At 35.8% G+C, this 18,860-nt stretch overlaps 2 protein-coding genes across 2 annotated transcripts; both read right to left on the bottom strand.

The window, feature by feature from the left end:
* Positions 1 to 101: 101 nt before the first annotated feature.
* LOC124441403 (TOG array regulator of axonemal microtubules protein 1-like) lies at positions 102 to 9,002 on the bottom strand. Its single transcript, XM_046991868.1, has 20 exons — positions 6,957 to 9,002; positions 5,757 to 6,351; positions 5,471 to 5,679; positions 5,026 to 5,144; positions 4,342 to 4,958; positions 3,835 to 4,275; positions 3,571 to 3,769; positions 3,317 to 3,496; positions 3,140 to 3,245; positions 2,718 to 2,804; positions 2,490 to 2,638; positions 2,258 to 2,416; positions 2,065 to 2,191; positions 1,832 to 1,986; positions 1,662 to 1,716; positions 1,398 to 1,529; positions 1,290 to 1,334; positions 1,017 to 1,188; positions 837 to 914; positions 102 to 667 (listed from the first exon to the last, which is right to left on the bottom strand). The coding sequence occupies exons 1-20, from the start codon at positions 8,817 to 8,819 to the stop codon at positions 432 to 434; spliced, it is 5,724 nt and encodes a 1,907-aa protein (XP_046847824.1). The 5' UTR covers positions 8,820 to 9,002; the 3' UTR covers positions 102 to 431.
* Positions 9,003 to 9,626: 624 nt separating this feature from the next.
* Positions 9,627 to 18,408, bottom strand: LOC124441404 (fibropellin-1-like). Its single transcript, XM_046991869.1, has 26 exons — positions 18,274 to 18,408; positions 16,761 to 17,057; positions 16,478 to 16,633; positions 16,198 to 16,405; positions 15,989 to 16,043; positions 15,864 to 15,922; positions 15,728 to 15,799; positions 15,542 to 15,655; positions 15,350 to 15,463; positions 15,217 to 15,266; positions 14,873 to 15,089; positions 14,292 to 14,437; positions 13,416 to 13,590; positions 13,163 to 13,351; positions 12,817 to 13,086; positions 12,554 to 12,709; positions 12,359 to 12,478; positions 12,179 to 12,292; positions 11,748 to 11,876; positions 11,560 to 11,670; positions 11,463 to 11,490; positions 11,296 to 11,381; positions 10,883 to 10,915; positions 10,795 to 10,812; positions 10,600 to 10,713; positions 9,627 to 9,902 (listed from the first exon to the last, which is right to left on the bottom strand). The coding sequence occupies exons 1-26, from the start codon at positions 18,328 to 18,330 to the stop codon at positions 9,766 to 9,768; spliced, it is 3,225 nt and encodes a 1,074-aa protein (XP_046847825.1). The 5' UTR covers positions 18,331 to 18,408; the 3' UTR covers positions 9,627 to 9,765.
* Between the last annotated feature and the right edge of the window lie 452 nt (positions 18,409 to 18,860).

Raw genomic sequence — 18,860 nt, 5'->3', positions numbered from 1 at the left:
CTTGGAGGGCGAAACATTAAATATATACAAACCATCAATACATTCAAAACTTTTAGTTCTTACCAACATTGAGAGCCATCACTTATAATGTGATCTCATAATTCAAAATTCAATCTTTAATAAAATATTCCACAGTATTCTATTACCATACGTAAATTAATGTACAACACTTACGTTAAAAATCTATGTAAATATATTATATATTATATATGCATTGTCTTTATATTTTAAATATCAACACGATGTAAGATATGCAACATTCCAAATTTAACTGGATTCATACCTTACGACACTATACTCTTGAAATGGAAGGGGGGCAGGGGGGCTGTCCAAAAAAAGACAACTGCCTCATTTTGACCAGTGTCACTTTATGACGTGATTATAATGTTGCCTATTTGACGTCATGATCATGAAGCTTAAGAGGTCATCCATCATTCAAGAAGCTCACGAAGGCGCTGACTAACACGATTTGACTTCGCTTGAGCAAGATCGAACAACGATTGTCCCATAAGAGAATAAAGATAATTAGCAAAGTCATGGACAGCCTCCCTTATGGTACTGCTAGCAAAGGACGCACTTCGTGCTGGCTCAAGTAACTTCCACAGGACAGGTACAGAGTATTTGATCACCATCGTAGGTTTCCTTGTATAAACATCTTTGATTATGACTTAAATGAAAGAGAATGTCTCATATTACGAAGAATGAATTACATAAAGAATAAATAATGAAAAATAGTGAGAAGATGCACGAAAAAAGAATTTATGAATTACTAGTCAATTTCCTTCGGGGAAACCACCACTTCACTGCGTGAAGTGAATAAAACCCAGTTTACTTACTCAATAACTTCATTATTGCAGTTTTATTATGGACTGCACCAATGAATTGACACAGTGGCTGCAACAGACGACCATTATCTACACAATGAAAGCACAATTATCAACAAACTAACACGGATGTGAGATAATTTTGACACAAAAGCTACTCTTGGGAAGCAATCAAAACATTAAGTTGCTTACCAAGATGTTTAATAAAACTATCTAAGACATTCTCAGCCGTGCTAGAAATGTTGACATTTTTTGATGTCAGATTCTTTCCAACTGCCGGAAGCAATGACGACAGACAACTGGAGAGAACATCTCGCAATGTCGGAACAACACGAAGTAAGCATTGAAGAGCATGAAGATTTACCTGATAAGTTACAGATATTTTTATCACAAGAGAGTTGATGATGAAGTGTATGAACACATGAATTGATGTGTGAAAATGATAAAGATTAAATTTTTAAAAACCTTGCTGTTGTTGTCCACAAGACGTGGAACAAATCCATCCATTATCTAAACAAAAATATTTTTTAATTTTCATGATTCGTTAACTTTTGAATCAAATGATACACTAACCTTAACAATATTGGCAGAGAATAAAACGATACGTGTCTCAATCATTTCAATCATGTCGTCAATTGCTTTGATTCTCTGCTGCCAATCTTTACTCGAGAGTTGTTCAATAAGATTGGCGATTATCTCTTGGTCCTTAAAACAAAAATGATACTTAAAGGAATGTCCACTTTATCATTTACCGAGCACTAACTATCTAATTGGCTCAGCAAAACGCTCTGTAACAATGTGATTGGTCAACTGTAAAAATGTGAACCTTGCTATTACCTGTTGAGAGGTAGTCTCAAAAGACAGTCGCCTAGCTCGTTTTCTCGAGTTTTCCCTGATGATTATAAAAGAACGTCATAAATTATCTCGTAGTTGACAAGACCTGATATGCTTCAGCACGGACTAACTGAAATATCATTCGGAATAACTGAAGGAAAATCACTGCTCACCTGGTGACAGGAGAGACAACATTGCTAGCTACACTTGATGTGGCATCTGATGACATGACGCTCGAACCTCGTGAACTCCGCGAACTAACTCCGCTATTTACCGCATCTTTACGAACACGAGCCGAACTCATGTCGTTGGGCGTATCACCTAAACCCTACAATTTAGCGATTTATACAGAAAAATATGAGATAGAGTGTACATTGATCATTTCATTATCAGGCCTTTTTCTTACCTTGATTCTCATATTTTCAATAATAGTCATCGTTGGATTAAGAGATTTTGCAGGAAGATATTTATTCAACATTCTTTCAAAGTCATTATGGCCGTCAAGCATGTATAAAATACGTCGACCATAATATCTAAACATTCAAATAATTATGTCATCATTATTGCTATTCCAGTTCACAACAAGAGATCAGTCCTACCTGGTCAAAGCCCCACCATCAGATACAAATTCTGCAGCAGCTACCAAGATTCTTTCTGTTAACTCTTTGGAACCATTAAGACAACGAGCAGCACCAAGTCCTTCACTTAAATTCATTATATATTGAGCACAAGTTTTACGGACGTTCACATTACGGTGTCTGCAAAAGCAAGATACAAACTTTATGCCTGTCACGTGAGAGAAATAATTAATAAACATTAACACATGCATACCCACAACCTCCGGTTACTAAAGCTGCCAAAGCTTTACCAGGAGATACAGATTTTATCATAGCGAGCAAGGCATTGTCAACATCACCTCGAATGAAACTACTAGACTCGCCTGCTTTCTTTAATAAAGCACTGGTGGTGACGTCAATATCCTATTGATCAAAAGGGATTCGTGGGTGTACATGATTATAATCATTAAAATTATCCATCAGAATGAAATGTTTTCCTTACCAAGTCCATGTGCTTTTCGAGACAAGTAAACATATCTCCCAGAGTGAATATAGCCGCGCGAGAAACCTGAGAACGAAGATTCTTCACCTAAACACATCATAACATCGAGGTCACAAACACACCACATGAATGATATATAAGGTACACAAATGGATGAACAACAATCTCTGTGATACATAGGTACAAAAATGGACAAACCAGAATCTCTGTGATACATTGGCACACAAATGGATGAACAACAATCTCTGTGATACATAGGTACAAAAATGGACAAACCAGAATCTCTGTGATACATTGGTACACAAATGGATGAACAACAATCTCTGTGATACATAGGTACAAAAATGGATGAACAACAATCTCTGTGATACATAGGTACAAAAATGGATGAACAACAAACTCGATTCATTACATTTACTTACCTCAGCTACAACAGCCAGGATGAAGACATGAAGTTGTTCACAAAAATTAACTGAATGATGACGAATAAGACGTCGGACAGAGAGAAGACCACTGCATTTTGATTCCCTGCAAGGGGAAACAAGAGTAAAGAATGTCATGCAATTCAGCATTTTACGATTAAGTCAGTATCAACCCACCATTCTGCATCTGCCAGAAGTTTCAAAGTGCTTTTCAAAGCATTATCACAACTTGAAAATGGTTTTAACTCCTGCTCAGTCACTTCCCAAATTGGAATTGTAGAATTTATGGATAAGGCAAAACCCTGGGATTGTTTAATATTCTCTCCGTTATCCTGACATGATGTGACACGAGCAGCACTAAATATAAATCCTCCATGTAAAAAAAGACAATTTTCAATGAGCATAATTATATCTCCATAAAAACGACTTACACTCTTGCGTTAGTGGATTTTCTTTTGTTAGCGGGAGGTCTACTGACCACTGTACGGGAAGGCAATGGTGAAATGTGTGGTTGGCTTATAGTAGAACTGCCTAAAGCTGTTATCTCGTTGACCGCTGGTCTTCCTACAACAGGCTCAAGTTTTCCTACGTTATCCAGTGAAGGTGGATGATATCCTTGGATAGCAAGACCTAAAATAGTTAATATCTATGTATCTTTATGTTCATCATTTTAAATCATCTTGACAATCACTTACTATTCACTTGTACATTATCCATTTCCTTTTTTCGTTGTAATCTTTTTAACGTGTCTACGCGTTCTCTTTGTCTAAAGACCTTCCTTGCATGCTCCATTTCTTCTATTTCGTTCCGACTGCTTAATAAATGTTCGTGTTCAGTCTCTTCGCACTTCTTCGACTCTATCTTTCTTTCCTTTTTGCGCTCTTTCTCTTTTCGTTTTATCAAGTTCTCAATTTCTTGTTGTTCCTTTGCTAACTTTTCTTGTAAACTCTGTTCCTTCGACTCCAGCTTAAGTTGATTCTGTCTCTCCAATTCTTCAATCCTATGGCGTTCCCGAATAATACGTTGCTCCTCTTCAATCCTCTTTCGTTCCATCCGCTCACGGGTCGACTTTGAAAGGCTCTGTCGTTCGGTTCGGTAATGGTTGTTTTCTTCTTCCGACGACGGCAGTTTACGAACTATGCAAGAAAATAATAAACTAAGTAAAGCCACAAATGTATACAATGAATCATATATTGACTTACTGAAATCCTCATCAGATTCATTGCATCCGTCACTATCATCCAAGCTTTCTCTATCACTTTCATCTTCATCAATGGAATCACTAGATGTACCGCTGTGATCCAATTTATGAACATGTAACTCATAGTCCTTCAATAATTCACCATCTTTCATGGGACTGTCATTCGATGTGGTCAGACTAACGTCAGAGTCCGTATCTTCCTCGTACTCAGACTCATACTCGACATTCTCAACCTCAACATTTTGCTCATTGTCAAAAAAGCGATTCTTCAACTCTCCCGACTCCTCCAGACTACTGCCAACACCAGAAGTAGATCCCAATGTTGACGTCATCTTTTGATTGCCATTATTCTCAGAAGCGTCTAGTTTATGACCAATAACCTCCATTTTTTTCTTTACATTTGTATTATCATCAATTTTTAAAGATCGAATGTCATCTACATGTGTATCACGTGCACTTTTATCACGTGAATGGCAGCGGGTTGCACGCGTATTACCAATAGTCAGGTCAAGGGGAGAGCCAATTATGACGTCAGACGATGACTTGCGCCTTACTGGAGTTCGAGGAATACGTGGTCTGGTTTCAAAGGGAAGATCTTCACCTACGTTCTTCCGTGAACTACAAACAAGAATAATTGAGTAAAATAAGTCTGATGACGAATAACACAAGCACTTTTACGACTTACCCAGCTGACCAAGTTCTACACCCTCTCAGAGAGTCCAACTCAGGATTATTCTCTGTTTGTGACGTCATTGTTGAGGCCATCTTTTCAACTGATCTCAATTGATGAGCATTGGTATTTGCCTTAAACGATAAAAATCTTTGGTATTCTCATAAAAAACAACAAATCTAACTCAACATCTCTCATATCTTTCGCAACCCTTATTTCACTTCGGCATTCACATTACTCGGGTCTCTCTATGTCTCAACATCTCTCATATCTTTTCATATCCCTTAATTTACTTCGGCATTCACATTACTCGGGTCCCTCTTCATTCGTCAGGTCCAATTACATCCGTCAGCCCCCCCTACATCTTTCAGCCCCCTTACATTCCAAAGATGTCTGAACATCTCTCCGATTCCAACACATCATTCTTATCCATCCATATCCAGTAATCAGTTTTGTTTACCTTTCGAGGTGGTACTGGAGAGAGGGATATAGCACTAGTTTCTTTGGAGAGTCTAGGACTAGTAACATCGGACACATCGATTGACTTTAAAAGACGGTCTTTCTTGGACGCAGACCTGACAAGGGTTGGTTTAGTTTGAATGGGAGTTTCATTATGACAATCGTGTCTTTCAGCTGACGAACTTAACAATTCTTCTTCACGATTTATGCCTGCCATCAAATCAATAACATTAAATGTTAAAAGTTTCTGAACGACAAACTTAACCTCATCCTTAGTAATGACTTACCACTGGAGACTGGCGACAATAGCTTCTTTTGTCTATCGGACAGTTCTGACCAATCAGGAAGTGATGTTGATAGGTTAGTGTTGTTTGTTACACCAATCATATTGGTCGTGTTTCGTCGCGTACCAAGCGACTTCGGAAGATGTGAGTCAAACGGGCTAAGGGACTTAGCACCGATGGAATTGTTCCGTGCAAGAGATCGCTGATTACTCTTTCTCAAAGTTCCATTTTCTGAATGAGTACCTTTTTTATATATCAAGGAGTAACCATTTGTACCGTTCACTATTGGTCTTAGATTATTCTCTTTCATTGATTTTCTAGAAACATCACGTTTCTCCGACTTGTTTTTATACAGCTGAGAATACGTAGACATAACGTTTGATGGTCCGAACGGATTAGTATCCTTGAAAGATCCCAATAAATTGTAATCCCTGGATGATCCAAATGAGTTACCATCCTTGGATGATCCAAATGAGTTGCTATCCTTGGATGATACTTTGCGGTTGTTGTATTTCACAGAGTATGACGACGGTTCCCCAATTGTTCTATGTTGTTTATGACTATCCTCCCAGGATGGTTTGATTTTTCGCGGATGTTCCTGTCAATACATAATAAAAATTCATCAACCATAAGATCATAATTATTTGATTAAGATGTTCAAAAGGCAGCCTAGAGTGGAGTTAGATAAAGTTTAGTGTTTATATAATTACTCAGGACGAGTGATATTAAGTTTATAGATGACTTTGCTCAATGATAGAATTTTGCAGACAAATAGTTGTCCAATTTTTTAATTCATCAAAAATTAGAAAATTGAAAACTACTAGTCACTACAAGGTCAATTCATTTCACAACGCACCGAAATTCCACCACATTATCATCAAATTTTAAAGTAGAGCATTTTAAAGATCATAACTTTTCTGTTTCGTTAAAACATTGTATTGACAAGTATATAAGTTACTGAAAACATTTTTGAATGAACATTGATGCCATAGTAAGTTATTTTACGCAATGTCATGGTTATACCATTTGCAAAATGAACAAAATTTAAACTTCCAGAAAGATTTAAAATCAAACAATTCAACTCAACAAGTTATTCAAAGTCATTTTAGATATTTTTTTTCATAGACAACAGAAAACCACAAGGTAAAATGTTATGTCCTAAAAACTTTAACAAAACAATCACAATATTCTTTCTGTCATTACCTCTCTTGTCTCCAAGGTCAGTTTATTTATTTCCCAAGGAAGTCTGTTTTTCCCTGCACTAAGATGATGTCGTGTATTGTTAGCAGCTGAATCATTCACTCCAGGAGTAGATCTTGCTGATAAAGGGCAGTCAGAGGCCAGACCAGCAGCAAGAATCCATTCTACATCAGCCCCTCTTGGAGAAAGATTGGCGTTCACTTTAGCTGATCCAATGGAATGCAGAGAAATTGCGTATGCAACTAGGCCATCAGGATTTAATTTTGGAAGCTGTCTTCGGGCAAATCTTGCTTGAACAGCAGCCATTACACCCTCTCCTCCCACCTGGAGTTCAATTTTATCAACAACTGATACAAGAGGCTGCAGATTACTAGGACCAAGTACCTGATTTATAACAGCAAATGCTTCCAAAGCGGCATGCCTAACACGGCTTTTAGTATCCATCAATGCAGGAGCAATATAACTAGTAACCTGAGGAAGGTCAAATTTATTACTTGGAAATGTCAACAAAGCAGCAATGAAAACATTCAATGTTTCCTCGCGCACACGTGAATTACGATGTTTAATGTTGTCCTTTAGGAAGAAGAGAACTTTGTTTGGTGAAATGTTTTGCATCAACTTCTTGAAAACCAGCATGTTAGTCTGCTTCATAATGCTTTTGTTATCACCCAGCTTTGAAGCAAGAACATTAACAAATAAATCCAAATATCCTTCAATCTGCACACCCAATTCATCAATAATTACGCTGAACAATTGAAGACAACTTAGATTTACTTTGAAATTTGAATCATTCAATAATTCCTTCAATACACACATAAAATGCTCCAGGTGTGGTAACAGGCAGTGAATATTATGTTTATCATTCAACCAAGACCTTAAATCATCTATACCTTGTTCTTTCGCTCGCCAATCAGAATCTGTTAGACGTATTGAAATTCTTGACGGCAAATATGACCCATCAAATTTTGCACTTTGCTCATCATTCATGTTGGCAATGGTAAAGCCTCTGTCCAGGTTAGTCTTACCAACTCTTGATGTATCTTCAAGTGATATTCCAGCACTTCTACTCTTTCGAGATTTTTCTTTACTTAAGGCAATTGCTAAAGACTTCATGGATTCATTAAGAACATTCTGAAACCGTGGCTGCAATTGTTGTACATATCTTTCAAAGTTAACTTTACCAACAACTTTCCTAATTCTTTCAAGTGATATAAGAGCCAAAGAGCTTGTATCTGATGTTAAGGAAGAATCAACAGCACTGCCTGCGATTCTCCTAGCTAAAGCTTCTGTAAGGGGAAATAAATCTTCATTGGCAAAATTGGGAGTAATCAAAATTGGCAGAGCGATTAAGCTCTCCATTCGCGTGTCTTCGTTCTCGCTCTCAAGTCCGACTTTGATTATCGCATTGAGTACATTTTCCAAATGCTCGGAATGCCTCATATACACATGAAGAGTTTGTACTGCTAATTTTTTCAATGAAACTTGATTGTGACCAATAAAAACTATCACTTGAGGTAAAACCAAACCAATACATTCGTCTAAGCCATTCCCAAAGTCTGGTATTACTTCACACAACAGGTTGAGACAAGCTAATCGTGTATTCACATCGTTATCAAGCAACACATCGTGAATGGCGTTGAACAAAGCTAACCGTTCTTGTATTTGTAGTTGTCCACCGTTGCGACGAACTGACATACGTAAGCTTTCTAAAATTGAAATTCTTTTCGTCGGACTAGTCTCATTTCGTAGCCCATTCAGAACGGTATCCTCGTCCAAAATTTGTAAAAAGTCATCGTCCTGTTCTGGGATCATAGATGTCACTAGATTGTACCTAGCAACACTCGCCATCAAACATATCTTATGCATCCATTCTGGAATTCGCTTTTCAAGTTTTCCTTCGCTGACTTAGATAAACAGAATCCGTTACGAACACAAAAGTAGGCAATTAAGCAAAATAACTGCAGTAACGTGCTATTTAAGTGTCGTTTAAAAAAACCAAGATCGATTTCATATTATCAACAAACTTTGTATTTTTCACTCTCTTACGGTCTAATGTCTTTCTCTCTATGACGTTTCTGATTGGTCAATGATAACTGATTGTGACGTCATAATGGTAAATTATATCTATTAATGTAAAGACTTTAAAAAAGAACGATGTTGATGTATTTTTTCAAAATTTTCGCTTGCGAAGCACAAAAGTATAGAATGCCTTAAAGTTTTTTCTGCGCTTCCCAAACTTTTCTTGATAAATAGAAATTGCTCGAAGATTCTACATGACAAGCAGATAGCGCCCTAAAATTAATTGATAATGTTAAGTTCACACGTACTTGTTAGCTGATATTCTCTGTTTTTCATCTAACTGTACACAAATATCTCAGTTCAAATATAAAATTCAAGTCAATTTAAAACATATGACATGAAAGCATGAAAGCATGAACTGCTCAAAACATATGTGTGGAAAAAGTACCCGCAATAAACATAAAAAAACATCAATTATTCATCGCTTTTAAAAACCAATATAGCTGCATTTGGAATGCTGATTAAAAAATTTAATGTATATATGAATAAATTGCTTTCAGACGAGTGTTTGATGATAACACCTTGGAGAAAGACACCTGGATTTTAAGATAAAATGTGTTGACAGGTTGAGAAAACAAAACTACATTTGTAAAATTTTATCTGGCATCGTTGTTTCGGATATTTTTATTGATTTTTGATATTAAAGCTTTCGGCACAAGTTTGGATCTACATTGGAAATCGCCCAGAGTGATAAATTATTATTTAGATACAAACATTTAAATTTTTTAGTGACTCAACAATGGGAGACCTTGCGAGAGCTTGTGTTGACCTCTTCATTTTTGCTATAATGCATCCGATACAAAGGATTCGTGAACATGATGTATTCAGAAGCGTCCACGGATGGTACATTGATGTTTCTGACATCATCAACTAATAAAATTAGATCAATTGAATAAATGAAAGACAAGATGATAACAGTTATTATCGGAACAAGCAACGGATTGAAAGGTAAAAGCACGAAGTAAACGAATTCTGCCTCTACATTTGATAAAGTCTTTATTTTAAAAATCGATGAATACTTGATAAATATGCTGTGAACTCATCCGTCCGTGTTCATAGCCTTTTGCACATGCGTATCATGCGAAATAATTTTTTTTTCTATCAAACTTAATGATTTATAAGATGTTATAGTCCTCTAGCTGCCCACAGTTTCAAGAAATATAGAGGAAAACGTAATGAAATAGCAGCATGTGTTGTACAAAACAAAAATAACGCAAAATATCGATTGCAATTCAAAGTCATTGTCAAATGTCAAGCCAAGTGGGAATATTGCTTTAAAAATTCTCTTCGTCATTAAAAATCTCTTGTTTTACGGAAACTTGAGTTTGCAAGACAATGTTGTTTTGAGCATATTTTCAAGCAGTGTTACATACACTACTAGAGTATCTAGCCCGTGCAAGTTTTAGTCTTGTTTTGTAAATTTCACAAACCAAAGTTTAAAACTGACTACCCTAGCATGGTTACTGAAGTCTAGGGAATAGTAAGTTTCATTTAATATAAAGACTTATAGTGTAGATGTAAGTTGTCAATGTCGCAAGTGTAAACTAATGTACCATTTTTTACTTACCTACATTACGACGACACTGAAGACGTTTTTTATAGCGAAGAAAAACCAGCATTACAGCTGTGCAGAGTACAATAAAGGAGACCGATACACCAATAATAAGAGAAAGATTTGATGCTATAAACGACGATATTGATAGAATGAAATAAGACTGCGGTAAATCTGTTTAAAACTTGTATGTAGATATAGCTAACTTACCACGACGAGTCCTGGCAACTGAAGAAACAAATTTAAAAAGAAAAATAAGATGTTTTTATGAGTATAAAATATAATTTAGAGAAAAAACCTTGTTTTAGCGCTGGCAAAGGCAATTCATTATCTAAAAAAGAAAAATTGAGTGATGTTTGAAGAGCTTTGTTGTGATAACTTGATTGCTTTTCATTCATTGGAATGTCTATAGACTGTAAACTATATACAAAGAACGTCTATAGACCAAAGACTCTATACATAGAATATCTATAGATTATAATCTATACTATACCTAGAACGTCTATATACTATAATTTCTGCATAGAACGTTTATAGATTATACTCAACACATAGAACATCTATAGAATATAAAAATACCCCCGCCCAATATTACATAGGATTTCAACAATGCAAGCTAAGTCCCCTCTCACAATTTTAAAAGAATAGCAGCATTTAATGGTTCAACAGGCGTTACAGGCGCAAACTATGATCAAATAGTTTTTTCCGTACCTGTTTCACAATACCTTCCCGTGAATCCTGGTGTGCATTCACAGGTAAAATTATGAACACCATCGATACACATACCCTTGTTTTCGCTGAAATGAGGAACAGCCAAAGTTAAATAAAACAACAAACAAAAACAAGCGACTCTTACGCATCATGTGACCTTAACGTACCACGTGATATTATGACAATCATCAATTTCTGTAAAAAAAAAGAAGTTCAGTGTTGTGAAAATTATAACACGGATCAATTAATCACATATTTCCTTACTTTCATCACAATTCAAACCAATATAATCATCTTCACAAAGGCATTGATAAAATCCATGAGTGTTCCTACATACCCCATTGACACAGGGATTCATTGCACACTCATTGATATCTAAGGGTAAATTGACGTTGCATGATAAAATAACGAGTTAATGCTCCAGAGTAATCGTGAAAAATGTAAAAATTCACCTTCTTCGCATCGAGACCCAGTCCATCCGCGATAGCAAGAACAATTAAATTGGTTTTCTAAGTTGAAACATTTTCCACGATCGCTACATGTTGATACGTTAAATAAATCATTGGAACACCAGGTTGTATCTGCAAAGATTGAATTGAAACATCAATAGCATCAAGCTTTGCATCATGGATATGAACAGTAACGTCATTATTTGTAGACCAGTTTAGTGGAGTCCTCATCAGAAGTACCGTTAGTGTTGATGTTGAAGAACGTTCGACAAACTTGAAGTCACTTTTCACAAATATGAAGATGAAAAAGACTCTACGGCTAAGGCTGTCGAAATGTTAGTCAACATCATTACCAACAGTTCTTCTTAGACCTCCACTATCCTGGACGATCTACACATCTATAAACGATTCAATTTAATAATGACGTAACTTACTAGAGCAACATGAAGGTCCTTTAAGTCCATTGTAACAAAGACAAGTAAACGAGTTGACGTCATATTTGCAAATAGCGCCTTTGCAACATGGATTACTGTCACATGGATTAGCAACTAAAGCAAGTTAATGTAATAACAAGCCGTTTGTCTTCATGAGATTTGAAAACGAAACAATCTTACTTGTCTCGCAGTTCTTTCCATGGTAGCCAGAAGGGCATAGACATTCGTACCCAGATCCCGCAGCATTCTCACGACATTCTCCATTATTACGACAAGGATAACTTAAGCATTCATCAACATCTAAACAAATTGACTGTGTTGACTTTTTCAAAACATGCTTGCCTTACGGAGACAATAATACAACTGGCCACGAACCTATCTGACAAGCGACCCCAGTCCAACCTTCTTCACATTCGCACGTATGATATCCGATATGATCAACACAGCGGCCATTATACCCGCAAAACCCATTTTCTGTGATGTTAATACTTTCATCAAAGTTGTAATTGGTCGGATCACAGTTATCAATATCTAGAAAAGAAGCCATTGAATATGGTTAAGAAAACAGCTAGCAGTTTATTACACCCTCACTTGACCTTACAAGATATTACTTCACCAGTTACTTATAGCAAACCTACCTTTCTCACAAAACTCCCCTGTATATTTTAGAACGTAGCGTGTGTTGAGAGGAGAGCAATCACATTCATATCCTCGCAAGGTGTTATTATTGAGCAAACATGATGCGTTGTTCCTACATGGCTGCCACGTGCAAGGCGTGTGCTCACAAACCGTTCCATTGTAACCATAGGGACAGTTACAAAGATAGCCTGATCGTCTGTTCACACACACACCACCATATAGACAAGTGATATTCATGCAATAGTCAATACGCATCTCGCATTGCCGACCTAAAATACAATTATATGTTTATACACGATTAACTATTTCTTATGTAGTTTTAAGTGTCATGAATGTCTCAATCACCTTGGTAACCAAGTGCGCAAGCGCAAGAAAAATTGCCAACTTCATCAACACAGGTAGCATTATTAAGACATGGTACTGATTGACACTCGTCTATCTCAATGTCACAATCATGACCTTCGTAACCACGTGAGCAGTTGCAATGATACTGGTTGATACCATCTTTACACTGACCGTAAATGCACGGACTATCTGGAACGAGAGGTACAAAGAGATGTAGGGAAGACATGATGACATTATGTAAAATAGCACTAACCTTGACACTCATCAATATTCACTTCACAATGTAAACCAGTGTAGCCAGGTTTGCAAAGACAAGAGAAAGAATCAACACCATCAATACAGATACCGTTATGTTGGCAAGGCTTGGCCACACAGTCATTAATGTTAATTTGACAATCTTTGCCAGTGAAACCAGATAAGCAAGAACACTTAAAATAGAGATGTGCAGATGTTTAGGAAAATGTTTGGCATACACAAATAAAATACTCTAGTGTAAAGTCGTTAATTGAGAAAAACGATTAAACAACGAATGTTGACAATGCAATCTAAGGATCACTGGCGTAGTCATCTCAAAAGTTTGGTTCTGCTATGTAAATATTTCTGTGTTTACTCACCTCAAAAATAATAAATTTCTAAGAAATTTATTCTGATATTACATTTTCATAGCATAGCATGACCAAAATCAATTACTAACCGACAAAATTACAAAGTACATAAGGAAACATATACTCCTATAAGAAAAGGTCCATCTTGAATTCAATATTTGAGAAAACAGAGACAGTTTTTACAAAGCTAGATTTCGAAATTATTCATATTCACCATAATTCAGATGAAATACTTCTTCCTGAAAATTGTTTAGTCTCTGTTTACTCAAATAATGAATCCAAGATGGACCTTCCCTTCGGAGTGTGTTTCTTTTTAACAAGACCAAACTTGCAGACTAAATAAACCCTTTAATTATTCTCTAAAAGTATGAGCCCCGACACTTACGCAAGTTTAGATATGAGTCACATGAAAATGTTTACTGTCACTTATTTAGATGTTCCCTTCTATAAAATTTACTCTGAAGTTGTTATAACATGAGTGTATCATAATTCACGAAGTAAAATAAACAACAAAGTATACGCACGTTGTAATTGTTGATAAGATCATGACAAGTACCATTGTTACGACATGGATCACCTGCACATTCGTCACGATTTGATGTGCAATTTTTACCGAGCCATCCTTCAGCACATTTGCAAGAATAATCGTCAATTCCATCAAGACAAGTCCCTGGTGATCAAAGAATAATGATTTAACACTCGCCTGTGCTAGCGATAGACCGAGAGTTAGATACATCAAGAGTTAGCAAAATTGCCCTATGTATGGCAATCTGGAATCTGGAATCCAAAAACATTCAGGCTTTGGAACCTGGGATTCTTGGAATTGTATCATCAAGTAGGACCAGGAATTTATTTTTTCTGGAATACGGAATTCAGCTTTTACCGGAATCCAAGAAAGCATGCAATGAATGGAGATCTTTTGGTTGTGTGTTTTCCTTGTTTTGCCTTACTTAATAAATTTATTGATCTTTGTATATCACTTTCAAATCTTATGAACTCCGGAATCTATGAACTGTATCGAAATCCATTGGATTTTCAGCGATCAAGAAAGACTTATTTATGCCTGTCTGTGACATTTTAAGACAGCCATTTCCATAAATCTTACCATTATTCTGACAAGGATTAAGGACGCACTCATCAATATTTATTTCACAATTTCGACCTTCGAATCCATGAAAACAACTGCAGATGTAGTCATTGATGTCGTCTTTACAAATTCCATTGTGTGAGCAGGTTTGGTTTGCACAATCATCGATATCAACATTGCAGTAAAAACCCGTATATCCAGGGGTACAGGAACATGAATAGTTGTTATAACCGTCCTAGGGAAATTCATCCTCTATTCACGTTGTACAATGTAGTTCAAAATAGTACAACGTAATAAAAAGAGTCTTATGACATAGTACGTTTACTACATTGCAGTACATTGTTCTACACGTCGAAACTCACCAAACACGAATTTCCATTAGTGCAGTCATTAGAAACACAATCGTCAATGTCTAGAAATTACATTGAGTGAGAGGAAGGGAAGTAACTTCATGAATAAATGATATTACATGCTGACGAAATGAGCTTCACTCACTATTTTGACACAAACGACCGTTGAATCCAGCACGACAGATACATTTAAAGTCAGTGCGATAATTGATACATGACGAGCTGTTTGCACAGGGAACTGATGAACATAGATTGATTTCTGTGGATAAATTTTCATCGTGTTAACCAATAATAAGCACTGTAACGATACTGCAATTTCAAAAATTTCAATAACAACCTTCCTCGCAACGATTTCCACGATAACCAGCAACACATTGACATTTGTATGAGTTCTTTTTGTTGTAACAACGACCACCGTTTTGACACGGTTGACTTCGACATGAATTCATATCTCAAGGAAGAGAAATTTACCGTTAAAACTATTCATCAATCAAGCATTGATACTACATAAAGTTATAATTACCTTGATCGCATAGGCTGCCATTCCATTGAGGCAAACATATGCAGTCATTACCAACTTTACAGACACCATTCACTAAAGAAAAAAAGTAATCAAAGAGGAAAACTATGATATTACTAAATTGGACTCAATTACTTACAACATCCCCTTTTTTTAATACATTTCTCACAAGTATCTCCTGTCCAGTGCGCATGACATCTAATAAGAGAAACACGCTTTGAGTTTAGCTCGGAAAGCATGGATTAAATGAGCAGTATAACGTACTTGCATATGCCAGGCCTACTGCATCTTCCATTGTTGCAGTTTTTATTGCACAAAGCTGAAGAAATAATTTACATGTTACTAGTTCACGTGACTTTTTACCAAAGCATTGTTTACTTTTCCCTTTTCCTCGAAGACACTTGCAGTTTAGTTTGCTGAGATAAATACAGGAATTTGCTAAATTTTATTAAGCATGAGTATTTTAAACTTACGTGTTTTACAATCTCTTCCTAGCCAACCTTTCCTGCAGATTTTGCGACCGTAGGCATCACAAGTATAGTGACCAGCAGCAATACTGTACTGAGCCTTGCAGTACCTGGAGCAATAGCCGTTATAATAATACTGGTGACACTGTAGGCTCAAAGTGATAGTCGTAGTGGTGGGAGGCTTGACACCAGAGCCTTTTCTTGACCCAGTCAGCTGCAGAGCAAATATGATAATGTCAATGTCACTTTCTATTCAAAAGTTTACTATTCAGAGGTGATTTATTACCGTTCTCAAAAATACTTTGGGTTGATGTGAATAACGACCAGCAACAAGCTTCCTAAAGCTCCCATATACATTATCAATCAGATCCCGTTGCCCTCCAACGTTAAAGATTCGGCCACTATCGTCATCCCATATCTTCATTAGAATACTGAACGTTCCCTATAGAAAATACTTGCGCACTTATATATCATTGTTATAATTAGGAATCAATTATTGTCTATTGTGTCCACATTTAACCATCTATATCCCGAATGCATCAAAATGATCCTGTTATATAAGGAATTACCTTCCAGTTGTTGTCAAAATTATAGACCAACGGATTTCTTTCATTGTTTATACCAAAAAAAGTTCCATAAACTTTCTTGAAATTGAAACTATCACCTTTGTGATGCTTAGTATTCACATAAACCATGCAATTTTTTGTGCTATGAACGGGAATGTAAGACGATTGCAGACATATCTCGAAATAAGTTTCACATCCTCCACACAAGATTGGATCGCAACAACCACCATCATAATCTCCTTTTCCAGGATTATTGTAATCGTTGAAAGTCAACTTTAAAACGCCTTTACTCTTCACAATCTGAAATCACAACAAATGTAAAACATAGATGAAAATTCTCATTCACGTCTATAATTTTGATGATAACTTCTAACGATTGTAATAGAATTTAATTTGAGTGAACTATGAAAGATGAACCATTTAAATCCCCCCAAAACTACCATGCAAAACGATTTTGAAAATTCAGTAAACATTCGTGTTTGTCTTTCGTCTGCTAAATATTAACAAATTCAAGTTTAGTTTGCTTTACTTATTAAAAATAAACGTGAATTCATTAACCTAAGATTAGAGTATTTTCAATGCAAAGTGAATTTCTTCCAGTATATATTATCGTCTTTAAAATTTCTTTCACTGTGGGTAAAGTAGAGGTTCGTTCGTTAATTTGATGAGGAAACTTAACAAAAATGCACAAATAAAAAAAATACAAATATTGTTGATGACAAATCACAGGAAGTCATAAATCAATTAAAAATCTTTGACTTGTTTTTGTACACAAAGTAAAAGTTTTAAATATCTCCTAAGTTTTAACTAAGAAACAATATGTCGTCTCCCAAACAATGAAAACTGAAGCCATAAAAACTTTTTAAAATGTGACCAGAAAGCTTAAAAGAAGTAAAATATGGAGAAACAACAGCCACTTACGCACCATTGAAGGCTATTTAGTTATTATCGCTTCTCTTTGAACTAAAATTTAATTATATAGCTGTTTCAGTAAAGCCATATTGAACACAGGTGATAATTAAGGGCTTTTAGGCTTCTTTCAATTGCATGAAACTTCCAAGTTCAATGTCTTTTTCATTTCTAATTGTACATAAAGTATACACTTTATAGTTCTATTGCAAACAATGTCTTGGTATTCAGTATAAAGGCATTCTGCAGACGGTAGTTTACATTACATCATCAAAACCCGGGAAGTTAAATAAGGCAAAAAAGGCTTCTTGCTTCTTTTAATTTCACGAAACTCCCAATCTACTTTCCATTTGTAGTTTAATACAAACTATATATTAGTTCTAGCATAAAGGCATTCTGCAGACGGTAGTTTACATCAACTAAACCTGTGAGGTCACATCACAAGTGGCTTCCTATAACTCATCCACAATTGACAAGAATCTTTAAAAGAGAAGGCTAGCTATAGTAAGTAGCTAGTCATTCTGAAAAATTTGATGAAGATGGTGAAACCTGATGAGCAGTTGTTTCCAAAAAAGATACAAACAGTAAATGGTCAAATTGTAGCTACCTTTGTATTGAAGATGAGAGAAATAGTCACCAGCCAGTGAGAAAGTAAACGGCTCATTTCGAGTTTGTAAAAATGCTATATTTCTTAGCGTTTTCACAACGAAGCAGTTTTATTTACTAGTGGTCTTAACGATGTGCAGGTCAGGTTAGAATAAGCTAAACTGTCAAATCTTATTTAGTGTTATCAAGGTTCAGAAAAAGTGATGAAATTTCTTCTCAGCAGATGGAATTTCGATTTCAGAGTATAGTCAATGGGTTTGCCAGAAGTATAATTAAAACAATATTGTTTTAAGGAAAATAAAACAGACAGGTGATGGCAAGTTTAACGAAATATATTTAACAATAAGAGATCAATAAAGATATTTAACTGGACCTACATGTCTCTGAAAAGCAGAAGTTTTTTTGCCAATCAAAGACGAAAGGCATATCCATTATCGTATATTTAAGTTAAACTGTCTGCCAATGAACAATGATGCAAACCCATTTTAAATTGATGCTATTTTGAATGGTCACAAGAATATATTAAAGACTTCACACTTAATGAAAAGGTTCTGTTATAACCATGGGAATATAGCTTTTTTCCTACAA

The sequence above is a fragment of the Xenia sp. Carnegie-2017 genome, unplaced genomic scaffold (assembly GCF_021976095.1).
Source record: "Xenia sp. Carnegie-2017 unplaced genomic scaffold, XeniaSp_v1 HiC_scaffold_20, whole genome shotgun sequence".
NCBI classification, from domain to species: Eukaryota; Metazoa; Cnidaria; class Anthozoa; order Malacalcyonacea; family Xeniidae; genus Xenia; species Xenia sp. Carnegie-2017.
Note: the sequence above shows the minus strand (reverse complement) of the source record. Positions and strands in the feature narration are given on the sequence as shown.